General features: G+C 40.0%; 2 protein-coding genes across 4 annotated transcripts in view; both read left to right on the top strand.

The window, feature by feature from the left end:
• gramd4a (GRAM domain containing 4a) overlaps positions 1–17055 on the top strand; it is a 471921-nt gene that overhangs the window by 247378 nt on the left and 207488 nt on the right. The window lies entirely within an intron of this gene.
• The window catches only part of tbc1d22a (TBC1 domain family, member 22a), a 163629-nt gene that overhangs the window by 81023 nt on the left and 65551 nt on the right, over positions 1–17055 (top strand). For all 3 annotated transcript variants that reach the window (XR_014272295.1, XM_082510800.1, XM_082510801.1), the window contains exon 10: positions 13412–13518. Coding sequence is in view for 2 of the 3 variants with exons in the window: in XM_082510800.1 (XP_082366926.1) it covers positions 13412–13518 (107 nt within the window). In the remaining variant the exon portion in view is untranslated. The remainder of the gene's footprint in view (positions 1–13411; positions 13519–17055) is intronic.

The following is a 17055-nucleotide window of genomic DNA, read 5'->3' as shown; positions in this document are numbered from 1 at the left end:
TGGTCCAGCAGTTACAAAGAATTCATTGAGACTATTTGCCACAACATCCATATTGTATTCTTCATGGTCATTACAAATGAAATACTTGGGATAGTTCTTTTGTCCAGTCCCACATTTTATAACACTGTTCAGGATTTCCCATAATCTTTTATTATTATTTCTATTTATATCTAATTGCTTCTTATAGTATTCCTTTTTACTAAATCTAAGTATATTAGTTAACCTATTTTTATATCTTTTGTATCTGGCCATTCCTGTGTGTTTTACACCTTTTTACTTGCACAATTTTCCCCCCAGTCAACTTTCCATTAATATGGTTTCATACAGCACTCTGTGAGCAGCCAGCCTTTTCAGCAGTGACCTTCTGTGACTTACCCTCCTCCTGGAGGGCGTCATCTAGACAACTGTCAAGTCAGCAGTCTTCTCTGGGTATGTGGTTACATCTACTTTATTACCCCGGGCAATACACAGTATTTATATTGTCTGAATAGTAATTTACTCAAACTATGCATTAAATATTTTAATAATTTGGGATTTTTTTTAATTCAACATTGATTTTTGATGATCATAAACTTGTATTTGGCAAAATGGGGAAAAAGAAAGCTTGAAGTATTTCAGTTTATTATTGATGAATGTATGAAAGCTCGTCTTGTTGGAAAAAAATTTCACTTTTTACTCTCTCTAAATATGTTTTTTGAGATGCACCAGTACATTTTTGTGCTTTTACATCCCTGAAAGAAATGCAACAACGGTGCATCAGCGTCGAACGCGGGAAGCTGGCAGTTCATGTTTGACATCTTTAATCCCTTAAAGCAATGGGAGGCTCACATTTACTTATTTGAAGCTGGAACATGATTTGTTGTTTGGTTAACACACTGTTAATTAGGGCCTGGTGTTATTCAATAATGGTATTGACACCAGCACAGCGTTTTGCTATTGATACTTATCTGTATACTTATTGATTTTCTTCCTTAATGGAATTGGATTTAAATCTATAACCAGAGCTTATTGTGGTCTTCATTCATTCATTTATCATAAAATCCTGAAACACTACAGCTACATGCCATATTGTCCCATTAGTTCGCCAGCTTTTTCACTATTGTGCCGAGCTGTTCATATAACTTAAGTTGTGGATGGTTCTACTCCTGTCTTTAACCATCAGAAATTGTTCCTATTTCTGTTTTTCCCACTCAGCTAAGCAAAGCTACGTTGGATTCGTACCTTTTATAACTATAAACAACAGGAAGACTGTAATTGTGTACGATGTCTTGGCAACTGAGCATAGTGATATCTCCTCTTCTCCATCCTACCCCTTCTCTTCCCTCCTCTCGGTCTTTGTATCCATCCATCTGCCTGTTTGTCTGTCTATAGATTGAGCAATCTGTGGAGTAGATCTTGGCCAGTAGGCGGTTAACTAATATCGGCGTCTTTCTCCCCGTGGTTTAGCCACTGTTGGCGGAGTCTTCTGTTCTAAGTCTCCCTCTGATTAACGTCTGTTATTAGCTCTAATGAGCTGCTTAGTGATTGCCTGGGTACAGCTGCTGACATCCAGGAGGAACACTGTCTTTTCTGCTGTGTTCCTTATCTACTTTTGCTTTCTCTAATTTCTTCTGCTTTAATCATTGGGTGAGATTATTGACTTGGTATAAGCATTGTTTTCCTTCAGGCGGTTTAAGACTTTCTCTTCAGTTTTCCTTGAAGCTGTCTCTCTTTGTGGCTTTGTTGGCCTGAGCATCGCCCTGGTATTCACTGCTCTATTTGGTTTAGGGCACAATCACCATGTTTCTAGGGTTGGGTAATAGCATTTGGACTGGCAGAAATAGAATCAACCATTTGTTTTTGGTGCTCTATCTCTTTCTCTGTCTGATTAAATGTCTCTCTTTCATTCTCAATCAAGCGTGGTCTTGTCTGCTAGACAAGACCACGGTTGATTGTGGCAATAGCAGCCACTTTGCATTTATTTTCTACTTCTATACCCTTAAAGTGGTCATATGGAACTTTCATATAAGCCATAAATTGAAGTGCCCAGGTGGTTATTTGTGTGTGTCAATGTGTCAGCAAAAGAAAGGGTCAGGGTTTTTGAGGTGTTGTTGTTTTTTTTTTAAGGAGGACTAGTAGGATTGTCACCATCAACCTGTCCAGAGTGTACATTTTCTCTTGCCCGGTATCAGACCTAGAGACCAGTCAGAAAACTTGGCAATGTGCGCTCACTAGGGGAAGATTTGTATTCCCCAGCTTGTTGGTGAGTAGTTGCTGAAAGTTAGCTGCAAAAACCTCTAAAAACCTCTTTGTGATTGCAGTTGCCAGTTGCCTGCTTGGAAGTTGCTGAATAGTTTGGGAATACTTTCCAACCACTCTCCAAGCCGGAGTAAAACTTTGAAAAGAGCGAAGCAAACAGGAAATGTTCTCCTTCAAAGCAAAAACAACATAACTTTAAGGACAAACTGTCTCCGTTTCCATTTGGTGTGACACTTTTCACAGTTTCACTACTGCCTGGAGAGTAGTGGGCAAGTGTTTGCAGACAAACTACAGACTAAAGCCCCCTGTCAAGACCTAAAAAGCTAAAAAGAATCGATATTTAAAAAGTGAGTATTCACATATCCAGGAACTTGAATCTGGAATGCCTAAAATGTTTCGATATAGTTCAGTTTTCCATTCACATAAATCTCTATAAAATTTTTAATCTGTCAAAACCAAACTACAGGATGTCAGGTATAAACTTCTGACACCTGTTTAGATATGTTTGAATATACGTGCGACCAGCACAAGGCATAGCCAAAGTTTTGTATGCGTAAATGTAAACGGCATAGCTTTACAGATGTCTTCAGATAATTTAACTTTGGTTTATTTATACACCACCTCAATAAGCAAGAACCAATCTTTTGTGTAAGTATATCATTAGCATGATGAGTAATTTCTCTTACAGTTTGTTTGTTGTTTTGTTTTGGGGGGTTTTCAGTATTTGTGTTTGAAGGACGACCTGGATCTTTTTTTTCCTTTGTTTTGTGACCAGTACGTGCACGACTAAAACTGAATTCATTACCAGAGGATGGGTTTTTTTAGATTTTCTTTTTTTTATAGAGTTATTTCCTAAAGGGATATTATTACAACAGGAAAAAATAGGATAATTGTGTCTGTTCCACAAAAAAGTCAGCAGGTAGAGACGAGAAATATAAATATAATATGGATGAAATGAACGAAGAGTATCCGGGAGTTACTCATCAAGCGCTATAATAGCCACATTTGATGTTTCTAAATGTTGTGAGAGTGACACGTCTTGACCTGCTGTTTGGAAATGATCAGCGCAATCAGACAGGCCATCGTCGTCGTTCAACAGTAGGATATATAAAGCTGAAAATCAATAGCTGCGCTTTCATCTGCATCCGGCCTCATCTTACTTCCCTTTATAATCAGAGATTCTCTCATCGCTCCAGATAAAAAGCAATAGAGCTCCTAAATGATCCAGAGAAATAGTTCTGTCAAAAAATGATTTATCTTCTGTGAATAATCGCAGGGGTTATTGAATATTTTTAGATTAACTTAATTACTTGACTATAAAAAGCCATAAATTGAAGTTCTCCTAGCTGAGAATCTTTAGATCTTGCCGAGTCTCTATTTCTCGTGTCAGCTGTGTGATAGGGGGACAAAGAAAAGAAAATCTGTTTTATCATTCTGTCACCAGCAAAGACGCATTCTGCTTGACCTGATGCAATTGGAGGCAATTGAAACAGTCATCTTACCATGCTGCTGCTGGTGGTGCGTGGTGTTTTCGATTGCATCATGACCATGTGTGGAGACGCATACAGGCAAACATGCACACACAGTTGCATTTTAACATGAACACACTAACCCTTGCACACGTAAGTGTTTGGAAACGGCACCGCTTATTGAGGATATTTTTTTCTTTACTCATCAATACAGAGGATTTAAAATCAAAAAATCAAGATGTGATCACTGTGCAAACTTTTAGCTACAGCATAGTCCTCCATTTTCAGAGGTGTAAAAGTGATTGGACAGTTCACTGTCCAATCACAAGATCTGGAGTTGAATCCTAGTGTGCTTTCGATATCTTCACTGCAAATCTCAATGTGAGGTCTGAAGACATGTGAATACAAGTGAATATTATACGAGACAGATTTTGTTTTAAAATCCAGTGTGGTAGTGTGCAGAGGCAAACCCCCCCCCCGTCCCAAAATGGTGTTAAGTTAAATCCTACTTGTGTGTATCAGCACAGATGTTTGTCTATGCAGCGCAGGGCATTTACATATTTTGGGTGTTTTGGCTTTGTGTCTGCTGCTGCGTGTTTAATTGTGTCTGCTGCCCCTCGGAAAGTCTGTTTCTCTTCTGTTTTTTCCCCCTAAACAAAGGCCACAGATTACACACACTAATGACTTAATGGACTGATCCTTCAATTACATGTCATGAAACTTTCCCAAATCACACATTAGGCAGGCACATTTACTATGCCTTGAGTGGATTGGACATTTTATCCAATCAAGTAATGTTCATGTGTTTGTAAAAGCAGGCAGCTCAAATTAAGCAGAAGTAGAGATTCTTTTTTTTTCTCTGCACCTGTTGGTTACATTAAAGACTTTTTTTTTTTTTTTTTTTTTACATGAAAGTATGACTTATTACACGTACCCTGCTTATAGATACAGGGCAGTGGTTATAAAAGTACATTATGTAAAAATAATGATAATAAAAAAAATGTTAATAGCTGGTCAAATAAAAATGGTGTGACATCGTTGAAAACATAAAAAACACAAGGGTATAAAGGCATTCATATAGTTTTGCCTGGGTAAATAGCAAATAGCAAAATTGTAATAAAATCAGTGTGATTAAAAATCTGTTATGCAAAGAAAAAAATAGAAATGCTTAAAATGGTCTATGGGCTAAAGAGTAAAGGGACCATTAGGGTTGTTATTAGTGCGAGGTTCATAGCCAGCATCCCTGATGGTGTGAGAGTGCATTAGTGCACATTGTATTGGTGAATTCTACATCTGTGAAGGTACCATTAAAGCTGAATGATATATTTTCCTTTTGGAGCAACATATGCTGCCACCCAGATGAAGCAAGACAGCGCCAAGCCACGCTCTGCACTTACTGCAACAGGATGCCTCAGAAGAAAAGTGTCTGTGTGCTAAACCGGCACCCATTAAAAACATTTGGCACATAACATCAAACTGTTGAGCGTTTGAAATTCCTTTATCAAACAAGAATGAAAAAACCTTTTGCTTTCAGAAGCACTCCTCAGTTGCCAAAATCTTACAGACTGTTGTTAGAGGCCAGGTGATGCAACACAGTGGTAATTATACCCTTGTTGCATGTTTTGAAATGTGTTCAAATCCAAAATGTACATGCAATTTATAATAAATATAAAGTATAAATATAACAATGCTTTAGTTGCATTATTCTCATCTCTAATTACTGCTCAGTGTGGCTCAGGGAAAGGCAGCATTTCATTTTTCTGATTGGTGGGACATAAATATGATTCACCAGTTTATGTTTTACTTATCATAGTCTGAAACAGCAACAACTGTAAATCCTAGAAGTTTGCAATTTGAAATTGTAGTCTGTTATCTTGTGCTTTTGCTGATCAATTTTAACAGTATTTTATCTTTTTTTCTGCCCAGAAACTGCAGATGGAAATGACCTCATAGCTAAATCTGGTACGAGACATTTCCTTTTATGTTATTAATGGGTTTTGTGCACATATAAATAAATAAATGAATAAACAAACAAAGAGAAAAGTAGGACAACTTTTCAAGTCCTTTTTGAAAAAAACTATACTGCATGACGTACAAGAGATTCTAATATTGCAGTTCATCGAGTCACGTAAGAAATTAAAAAAACAAAAATGGTGAAAATTTGTCTTGTGCATCTTAAAATTGCCTTTAATTAGGCTGTGTCTTCCTCATAAAAGAACTACCCCTTTAAAAAACCCACACAACACAAAAAAGCCTTCCTGAATCTTAAAAAAAATAAAAATTCCAAAAAACTTCACCCTTGGGAAATGATCAGGATATTTTTCCCTTTAATAGAAGCTGACTTTACAAGCTGAATTGGACTTTTCATGTGCAAATTTGTTGATTACACCTCTAAGCAGCAACAATAGTGATTATCCAACCAGTAATTTTGGTAGAACTCACTAAAACAATGCAAATCTGGGTGATTTAAGAGACAAATTGATGTGTATTGTTTGGCAAACCTTTCTTTGCTTTCTTAATAAAATTGCCTGCCACGTAACAACGCTTGCAGAGTGTGCGAATTGTAAGCCCTACCAGGAACCATTGTGTCGCCTCAGCTATGATTTGTGCTATTGATCGCCCGTCCCCGTTACTACCACCACCCCTCCACCTACACCACCACCACCAACCATATGCTATTATTGTGGAATTAGAACACTGTGGTGGAAAGCACAAACCTCACCCCAGCCAATGTTGCATCTCTCTGGCATTACCATGGTTACACGACTGTGGAATATGTCGCCAGCTGCGCGCCTGTTGATTCACACACACATCTGTGCTATAGAAATGCGCCACAGGGCTGGCGGAGCGCTGGTATTGGGCAGGGCTTGTAGGTTTGTAGCGTGTACAGAGACAGCAGTAGAAACAGTTAATGTGACGCTTGCTCAACGTTAAACACTTTAAGCTTTCTCATACAAGACACCATCTTACCCCCGGCAAAGTGGATCATTATGTGTGCACACATAGGCAGATATGGTATTAATAGCTGTATTCCATTTGATGTCAAGGACTTAGATTATCTTGCCAAGAGCTTTGGGGGCTGCTGGTTGATATATGGACACAGGGCTTACAGTGCAGATAGTGGGAAGATGAGAACATTGTTAAGTGATTGTGTAGATTCATCTTATCATTGGTGAGGCTGAAGTTCAGCGCTTTCACTAAGCTTAGTAGTGTACTTTGAAGAAAAAATATTGTAACTTCTAAGAACCCAAAAAATTAAGCCAGTGGATGACTTCTTATTGACTTCAGATAAATTTCTATGCCTCCTAACCCCCCCGAAAATCATAGTTTGTTAATTTATTTATAATAAATTATTTAATTTATTCAATTAATCACTCCTCTGTTTACCTCAGCTCATATCACTTCGACCTGTTCACTCTTCCTTCACCTCCAGCTGTCTGTTTTCATATCTTCTCATCACACACTGCCATAATTTTATTATCTCCGGTGATTTTGTGCGTATGCGTGTCTGTATGTGTGTTTGCTCACACTAAGGTGAGACTATCAGGTTTTCCGGGGTGACACTCTTCTTAATTATCTAGCAGTATGAATCGCACCTCTGTAAAATGTTCTCTTCTCGTTAACAACATTGTTATCAGACTAATTGTGCCACAGAGAAGAAGTGGCAGGGTTTTTGTTTTTTTGTTGTTGTTGCTAGAGCCAAAGTGACAGGCAGGAACAATCATCAGTGTAACTTGCAGCTAAGGTGTGGCTTTTTTAATTCGAAGCCTTTCGTCGGTGTCACTGGGGTGTCATTCTGAGGGTGAAAAGTGGATTGTGACATGTTTGGATTCAGCATCCAAATTGTAAACCATTAGATTCATTAGATTGAACCTCAAACCAGTGCTGTAAATGATAATTAATGACTGCAGCACTTTATGTGATATTGTAAGCTTTGGGTGTTGAAATCTTATTAAAGCCAATTGGGTTTTATCTCTCTTTGGCCAAACAAAACTCAGGTTTGCTTGTAATTAATCTGAACCAGCAGAAGGTTGTCAAACGGGACTGTTTTTTATTGCCAATTGCTGTCTACATGGACACGTACCCGCTCTCTCACTCGGCGCACACACTGTCTTTGTGATTACATCAGGCTAAACTGGCTCGTTTATCATCTTACATCACGTTACCTTGTGGCCCGTAGTTGTAGAGGGCAGATGGCAGCACCGGCGCGAGCGAGCACGTCGTGTGTGCTTGCGCGCGTGCACGCGTTTGTGTATGTAGGTGCCTGCACTCAGTCTCTGGAGGTGTAACCCAGCTCAGCATGCCAAGCTGTGCCAAGTGCTCACAGCTGGCAGCAACCAAGCAGTTGGTCTCTCTGGACAAGTTGCCCCCTGCGCCATGACAAACAGGAAATGAGCCCTGGGGCCTGGCAGGAAACTGGCTGTTGGGCCAGTAGTGGTGGAGAGTTGGGAGGGGGTGAAAGAGCGAGTCGGGGCGACAGCTCGGAGAGGAAGGGAAGCAACAGAAGAGGTGTCAAACGTCTGTGCTACGAGAGGTTCAGAGAACGAGGGACGAGGGAGAGTAGAGAAAAAAGAAACTGATGCACGAGAGGTTAGGAGGCTGTGTGAGAGGATTTATGTGCGTGGGCATCATAACTGTGTCTTTATGCCCGAGTATCACTTTCCTTTCAAACATTATGTCTCTGCCTCGCTGACAGCCAGGGCCCGACACATTATGTTTTTATATGCATCCCAAACGGTCAACACATAAAAGACAGTGTTTGTGTACATAACACCTTTTTAAGGAATTCCTTGAAAATTGACACAGCTGTTCACTGGGACTGAGTGATCGGGTTTTGATAGTCAGCTGTTAGCGTCGCTAATGTGACATTTCATAAAAGCCTCGAGGGGAATTGGTACAAAATGTGCTGTTGAAGCCAGGCTTTGCCTGAGTGGCCCACACTGGATTAATAATGATCATATTTCAGCATATCGGGGGGCTCATTTAGGAGTCTACAAAGGTTTGGTTGTTGCTTGCTACTTAGCCCCAACACTTCCAGCCTTGTGCCTTCTCAGCTGATTGACAAACCACGTTCCTGCTGTGGAAGACTTTCCCAAAGAAGGCTTAAACAGCATTTTATTGGGTCGCAGCTAGCAATGGTAGACCTTCTACCATATGAATATTCAGAATCTGTAGGTAGAGATTACTTTTTAGCACCTGAAGCTGTCTGGTTTCCATTTGTAGTCTGATTTTAGTCCTTCTGACAGGTGCACAAGTAGTTGCTTACCTGCAGGTCAGATAACCAGAGGAAATCCTGGCCCAATTATCTACTGGCTACACCCCAGGCCTTCCCCCAGAAGCTCTGCTGTTATTACTGACATCGACATTAGTCAGTGTGTTTTGAGACTCAAGTTACTCTGACCTCACAAAACACTTTTTTGCAATAACTGAGTCTCGTTAGGATACAGTTTCACTTAAATTTCTTAATATTATAAAACCATCAGGTGGTTATTTTGTACATCACGGTAGTAATTCAGCTTTATGGATTAATAACTCCCCGTCGTGGCTTGTGTTATCCCCTCACAAAATGGTCTCCAGTTGTAGAGCAATTACTGCTCTGTAATCACTTTTATTGTCGTGTAAGTTTGTTTTGTGCGTGTGCAGTTTTGTGTGCCGGCTCCTTGGCCGGGCCGCCAAGTCTGCAGTCTGTGTGCGCTGTGCTGCTCTGCCAGTCTGATCACAAAATGCCAGTTTTCTCTGTGTACACTGCCACTGTGTTTCATTGAGTTGGCTGTATCAAACTAGTTCTAATCTCCTACCAAGGTGAATGTCAGACCTGCTCTTTTACCAGCTGACACTCTGCCTCTGAAGAACTTGAGAATACTATTTGGCAAAAGATTATTGTGCAGGCAGGACTCACACAGGACTAAAGCAGCCAAAACCCTCAGTCACTGATGTGAAGTTCACTGAGGCCTGAACTTCCAAAAATTCCCCTGGCTCTTATTTGTGAAACATTTCTTCAGAGACACGGATCATGTCCCAGACATGTATTGTCAGCTGGTCCTTGGTGTGAAGGAAAAGCTCCCGGAGTAATCACCAAGAGAGTTTCTTAAAGGAATTTCCACTGAGGCATGGATTCTATGAAAGTGATTAGCAAAACCGTCTTTTGATGACAGGTCAACTGTTACAGTCTGTTACCTGTTAAAGGTGGCCTAATGGTCCTCCTCTTCATTTTTTCCCCCATCTGCGTTGTATTTCCAGTGTTAGCAAAACACACTGCTGCTACTGTGAAGGCAGATCAAGTGAGGCAGCTACAGATTTTTAAATAATCTGACATTTAGCTCACAGCTTTGATTCTTTTATCTTTTCAACCCTGAACAAAAAGAGCTGTCTGGACTACCTGACAATAAAACTGATTAAATGACCTGAGGTTTGGCTGCTGTTTAGCATTCATCCATGTGGGGCAGTGTAGCCCTGTGATAGAGCCACACTGAGTCCTCAGTGTACTCCTGCTGCACTGCTCCTCTTTCCTCTTTGCCTGCATTTTTCTGTGTTCTTGCTATTCTGATGAACTATGCCCAGTTCCAGTACAACCGCCACACTACCTGAAGCTGCCCCTCATAGAGTCGAGGTTTGTCTACTACAAATAGACCTTAGCCACGACAAAGACTGATTTGAGGCTTTGGGATACTCAGGGACTCTCAGAATACTAAAGCAGTGGAGCTTTCATCAGCTTGTTATAATCAGCAGTGACACCATGCAAGTACCGGTGAGCCTTTCAGCTACAGGTTTAATATTGTCACTGCTCAGAACTGCTGTAGCCCAAGAAGATGCCTGTGCTGTAACATCGTCAGCCATTTTTACACAAAGATCGCACATTTTTGCTGTTCTGAGATCACTCCCCGTGCTGTCCCAGCTGCACAAAACCAGCATAATGCTTTCCCCAGTTGTGTAATTTTTACATAACAGGCCTGCACTTAGAATTCTGAGAGTCATAACAAATGTGACACATAAGGTTTGATGTTGGAAATATGAGGGGATATATCACCTTAGTCTTATCGCTGGGTGTTTGTCTCGTCTGTTTGCCTTTGTCTCGGTTGCTTTGCTACCTAATTTAAGAGTCTGTCTTCTTCAGAATTCAGCGTCTTGAATAATTAACCTGGAAATTGCAGTTGTAGTTGTGTTGTGTGTCATCTGGTTACAGATTTGTGTCTTTGACAAAAAAAACCAAACAAACCAGCGGTTGCTAAATGACTGGCAAACTTTTTTTAATGGTTGGTGTTCCATCTGTTGCTGCTGAAAAGCAGTGCCAATGCATGAATAATTTCCGTTGATAAAATTAAACTAGTCTACAAACCGTGCTCCCTGATGATCCACCAGCATATATTATCCTCACCTCTGTGGCTCCCCGTCATCGGGTTTGGTTCATTTAGGTTCGCTGGTTTTCTTTCTGTGGAATTTAAAACTAAATATCACAAGAAAGGTGAAGTTTCTGATGTATTTGTTTAAATTACTTACTTTAGGATTAGTGGCACTTAGCCATATTACCCAGCCGTAAGTAACATCTGTCTGTGCAGTGTTCCCTCTTTAGAGAGTTTGTGTTAAAGTTATTGTTTCTTGCATCGCTGTAGACGATGTAAAGTTGCGTACTTTTGCTCTGTTATAGCAGCTGCTCATACTCTGTGTTTAGGTCCAGTTGATTGTAGTTGACTTCTGCCGTGGCCTCAATTTAAGCTGAGGAAAAATGTTGAGTTCTCATCTCATCAGATGTCTCAGAGTGGTAACATTTCCTCAGTGGGTGACCTCTTCCTCTCTCGATATGTTTACACTTGTCATTGCTGATTTACTTTCTGTCTTTCTTTCTTTCTTTTTTTTTGATCTCTTGCCAAAAATGGGATTTTATGAGATTATATCTCTGTATGTTTGCACAAATAATGACTGCTATGTCTGCCCTCTGGCTGCAGTACGTCTCCTCTCTCTTTTCTTTCTTTTCTTTTTCTTTTTTTTGCATTATAAGTATTGGAGTAAAATAAACTGTACTGTCATCTAATCAGAAAAAAAAAAGCCTCTGACGACTTTCATATCTGGTATTAAAGATCTGGTAGCCGTGTGAACAAAATTAGATTTCTGTGCTACTGGACACGTTGACATGTACTGATGTAATGGGATGAAAGACCTCACTGAAATGAAGGAAGCATAGCCTCTCGCTCTACATTCTGTCCATCCTTACCTGACTTTAAGCAGACAAGACAAATGAGACAGCACACACACACACGAGCATGCAGCGTAGTTGTTAGCAGCTTTGTAGCCCTGGCCCAAAGCCAGCTCCCTGTCCGTCTGTCTGTCTGTCAGACGGAGCATGCTCATTACAACCTTGACAACATTCCACTGAGGTTGCCAAGGATACCAGGCAGAGCTGGTATCCTTGTGTATTTGAGTGTTTAATAGGAACTCACACAAATATGTAGACCAGTGTTTTGGTTATATGACCACACACACACACACACACACACACACACACACACACACACACACACACACACACACACACACACACACACACACTCTGTCTTTGCCTTTGCTCTTTTTCTCTCTCTCCCTCTCTCTGTCTCCCTCTCTCGCTCATTCTTTTCTCTCTGTAGATCATTGTTAATCAGTCTCGTCCCATCTCCTCTCCACTGGCTGTCAGTGGCTTGTCAGAAGCCCGTCAGAGCCCCTGCAGTCCGTCACACACTACTGCCGTTAATGACATCTGATGACACCCATCGTTGAAGTCACCCACTGGAGATGACTGGGGACTCGGCGTGCTCGCAGCTTGGGAATCGTTTCTTTTGTTCAGCCCTGCAGTGTGTTTAAAAATATATCTCCAAACATAATTCTGCTTTACTTATGTGCAGACTGTTTGTCTTTCAGCTCGCCTGACCTCCTTCACCTTGCTTTTCACAGCTCCCTTTGAACTCACTGCAGTAGGAGTTTACATCAAAGGTCATATGAAAACCCTGAATCCATCAATAAATACTGAACTGTTTAAAAATGGTACATTTAGGATAGACGTACAGCTAAGATAAAAGATTGAAAGGTCTAACTCCTTTCAAATACCAAGTTATTGGCATGAATTTGACTAGTAAAACTATTTTTTCCGGAAAAAATATGTTAAATACATTCATGCTGTCTGCAACATGAAAAGCACAAATTGTCCTTTGTGCACAAACTCTGTAATATTTTCGAAATGTTCAAAGAAGCCACGGGAAAGGTTGAACCGCTGTTCAAAGATGATAATCATTAGGCTGCTCTAATAGGCCTCTTTTTAGTGTCTTCCTACATCCTTCCACACCGTCTTCACTGCTTCATCCCCCCTTTCATACCTTTGCTCCAATTTGTCAGCGTCTTCGTTCATTTCCTTACATCTTTCGTAACCCACCCACTTACCTCTTTCCTGCTCCTACTCTCCCTATTGAATTAGTCCTCCCCATGCACCTATGGCTGTATTGTTCCCCTGTCAGGGTTTATGGTGACAGGCTTATGGCAGAGCCCATGCTGTGCTGGGAACCTGGCATTGCTCGCCATATCTCTCCCCTGAATTCTCCTGTTTTCTCCTGTTGTCTTTTTTTAAACTTCCCTTCTTTTTCTTTGGCCCGTCTCACTGTCTTTTTATCTGTCAGTCTCTTTCCCATAAGCAGCAAATTCTTTACGCTCTGTCGTTGTTCTCATTTTGTCTTCTCCAGAGGAGGAAGTGGAAAACTTTGACGTGTCCAGTCTCCAGGAAGAGGCTCTGAGGAATATTGAGGCTGACAGCTTCTGGTGCATGAGCAAACTGCTGGACGGGATCCAGGTAAGCTGTGTGTTCAGCCTGTGCAGGTTGCCTCACAACATTTTCAATAATAGGTCTTAAAGCCACTACATGAACTTCCAGTAACAGATGCTTTACCATATTACTGATCCTCTTTAGTCATCACTCTAAGCAGAGATGGAAGAACTGAAAGGGTGTTCACATATTAATCTCTTGACAAGACATCAGATATCTGTCAGCTGGCTAGCTTTTGTTAGCTAGCTACCTGTTGTTTAACCTGTTGTTTAACATTTAAGTCCTCTCTTCTTCCACAGTTTCGCATCTTGTAATCAGAAATTTGTCAACACACAAAAAGAGCTCAAATTGTGGTGAAAAGTCTCATTTTTCTTTTTTTCTTTTTTACCAACAACTACATTGATAAGTGATCAGTTAATAGTTGATTTGTATAGTTAGTGTTAATGAATCAAAACAATGAAATGATCTTTAATAATGTTCACTAATCAAAAGTAATGTCAAAAAATCTGTTTATTTTCATCATAACTTTGTTTAATGAAAGGTAATTCATTCTTGATTGCATGTTGTACTTGAGTTATGTAGAGCTTACAAGAGATGCTCAGGGTTATATACTGATGACACCAGTAAACATAACATCCTCATTCCAAGATGTCACATACCTTTGTGACTTTTGTTGGTTTTAAAGTAGTAAGTTTTAAACCAAGCCATAATTGTTTTAATTAACCAATTTATTTTAGTGCCTAAAATTAGCTGTTTTTTCGTGGCTTTATAAATAACTTTATAACTCATAAAAGCTGTTCGTAGATGCACTACACTGTGTTTTGTAAGTTGTATTATAACTTCACAGAAACCATCCAGACAATGTTCAAAGAAGTAATAAAAGCTCATTCTTAACCAATTAGAAAACATAAGAAATAAAAATGTTAATTAAGATGAACAATATTAAAATAAGCCAGTAGTTCATTACAGTTAACTCCTGTTTTTACCATTTTTTTTTTAATGATATAAAGTTTTGTTGCCTCATTTCTTATTAATGTGACTTCTGGACTGGATTATATTACATCTTCTGGTCACTCCCAGATGGTCCTGCTGAGAGTTGAACTGAAAACCCAGCTCTCATGAAGGAGTGGCTTGACATGGCATCAGTAAAATATAACACTAATTATGCTTTGGTTGAACATTTGATTAACAAGTCCAAAACAGCCAAGTCCAAAACAGAGAATGACAATGCTCAGCTTCTTTTTAATCTCCATACAGCGTGGTAGTTGCTTGTGAATTTTTGGTTTCGGAGGGTTGCACATAATGGACGACTCAGCCAGTAGCTACCTGACATTAGAGCAATGTGGATGGAGCGGGGATTTGCAACACTATCTGACCATCCAACACGCAGTTTGGACAGACCATAAATCCCACCTAACGGCACCTTTCCTCTGTTTTCCTTGGTTATAGACCATTAATTTGAAAAATAATTGCATCTTTCCACTACATAGGGCAAGTTTTACACCATAACTCTTTCTTCAGCATGATTTTCTTCTGCTATGTGTGCGTGCATAAAATAACGGCTGAGATAATCGGCTGTACAGACGGTGTGGAATGTTACAGCGTTTTGGTGGGCTGGTATTCCTCTCTGTTGCAAAGCTGGCAGGACTTCTTGTGTAAGCATTACATACAGTCTTTCTGTGTCGGTTTCAGAAATGTGATCGTCTTGCATATTCTAAAGCGTGCCCGAGTGTCTGGAGGCCAGATAATTGCATACAGTCCACATCACCAAAATTCATTTTGTTTCATCATTTCTTCCCAAACCGTCTTGCCCACGAGCTCTGTTAATTGACCCGCTCTCAGCGGTCATGGTTGAGCCATCTGTCAATTCTAAATGTGCTTGCCTGGGCTGGCGGTACATTTGCTCTCAATAGCAACATTGTTGCTTAGCATCCCCAATTCTGCATCCATTTTGAAATATATATTATATATGTTTTATTATTTCTTGCTGTGTTGTAAGATTAAAATCTTTGAAAAGTCATTTGTGCTATCAAAAAAAAGTAGCCAGCCCACTTCCTTTCATCTTAAAGCAGCAGCATTTTAGCTCCTTTTGAGATGCTAATGATACCAAAGTCAGATGTTACTGTTAGCCGTGGCAGCTGTAATTGTTACTTACTGGCAAAGTAAAAGAAACATCTGCCAAGTCTTAGCAGTGGGAATGATGACTGTAGTATAAAGTAACACTTAGGAGAATTGCCACTGCAGTAAGTGTTAAAGTATATTTACCAGGCAATATGCTTTTTGTTGTATGTGTTTTAAGGGTAAAGGACAACACCCTGAATCTTGGTAGCAAATTTTCACCAAAGTGAAATCAAAATTAGGCTTATTTCCAGTTGCCTATTTTAATCTTGGATATTCTTGCCCTATTTATTTGCCTTATTTATGCAGTTTTTCAGCTCTTCCTGTGGCTCATTTCCTTTAAAGGCCATTCTCCCTTCTTGTGATTGGCTACCCCTCTGAGCTGTGTGTTGGCGATGACCATATTTTGTTTTCAACTCTCGAGAATAGAAAAAAGTGCCTGAAACGGAGCATTTAGAGCAGTCGGAAGGCTGAGCTTGATTGGATTACCTTTACAGATGCTGTCCTCAACATTGGCCATTAATAGGCACGTTTAATACGATATAAGCACCCAGCATTGGAACAGTACACATATGTAGCAAAAAGTAGGGGAAAGCAAAATAAAAATACAAATGAATAAACCTTTCAAACCCATAATGTGTTTAATATCCAAACAGCTGTTTAAGAGACACTTCAGTATCTATCCTCTCATCAGAAGCCACTATATTTTACATAGGTAGTGCATAAGGCAGCTAATCTGCTCTGTTTTGACCTGCAAAACAAAGTACACACACACACACACACACACACACACACACACACACACACACACACACTCACAGTTTCTCCACACCAGTGTTTAATCTGTGTCTCCACCTGAGATTGGGATGGGGATGTAGTTTTACTATCCACAGTCTGCTGGTGGTTTTAATAGTTAATTGGAGTATCAGAGTAAGGTGTCCCGCTCTATGGGCTGCTTAGCCCTGTTAGCCGTCTCCTCTGGCGTCTCTGTGTAGCTACAGTGGCAATACGCACCTTAGTATCACTAACATGGATAATAGGTTAACTGGATACATCCAGATTAACTGAAGTGTTTCATTTTTAAACTGTTGTACATCCCGCCTAATATCACACTTGTACACAGAACGATGTGTGCTGCCAGACGACTGAAAAAGCTGCACTTAAACTGAGCCTCTGTGCGGTTAAAGCAGTTGGCTCATTACCTGATATTTGACCATCAAAGTCAGAAAAAGCACAACCTCTCAATTTATTAGCAACTGTTTTCTATTTAAATGCAGTTATAAAGATAGTCTCCCCCCCCACCCCTTCACCCCCATTTAGGACTACTTTATGGACCCTGCATCTTGCACATCTCGTTTTGTATTTTTTGCGTAGTCATTTATTATTATCACTGCAGCTTATGAATCACACATCACTGTCTTTTGTGATGCCAAATTTGTTTGTGAT

This window comes from Aulonocara stuartgranti (assembly GCF_965226115.1).
Source record: "Aulonocara stuartgranti genome assembly, chromosome: 17".
In the NCBI taxonomy this organism is placed as follows: domain Eukaryota; kingdom Metazoa; phylum Chordata; class Actinopteri; order Cichliformes; family Cichlidae; genus Aulonocara; species Aulonocara stuartgranti.
Note: the sequence above shows the minus strand (reverse complement) of the source record. Positions and strands in the feature narration are given on the sequence as shown.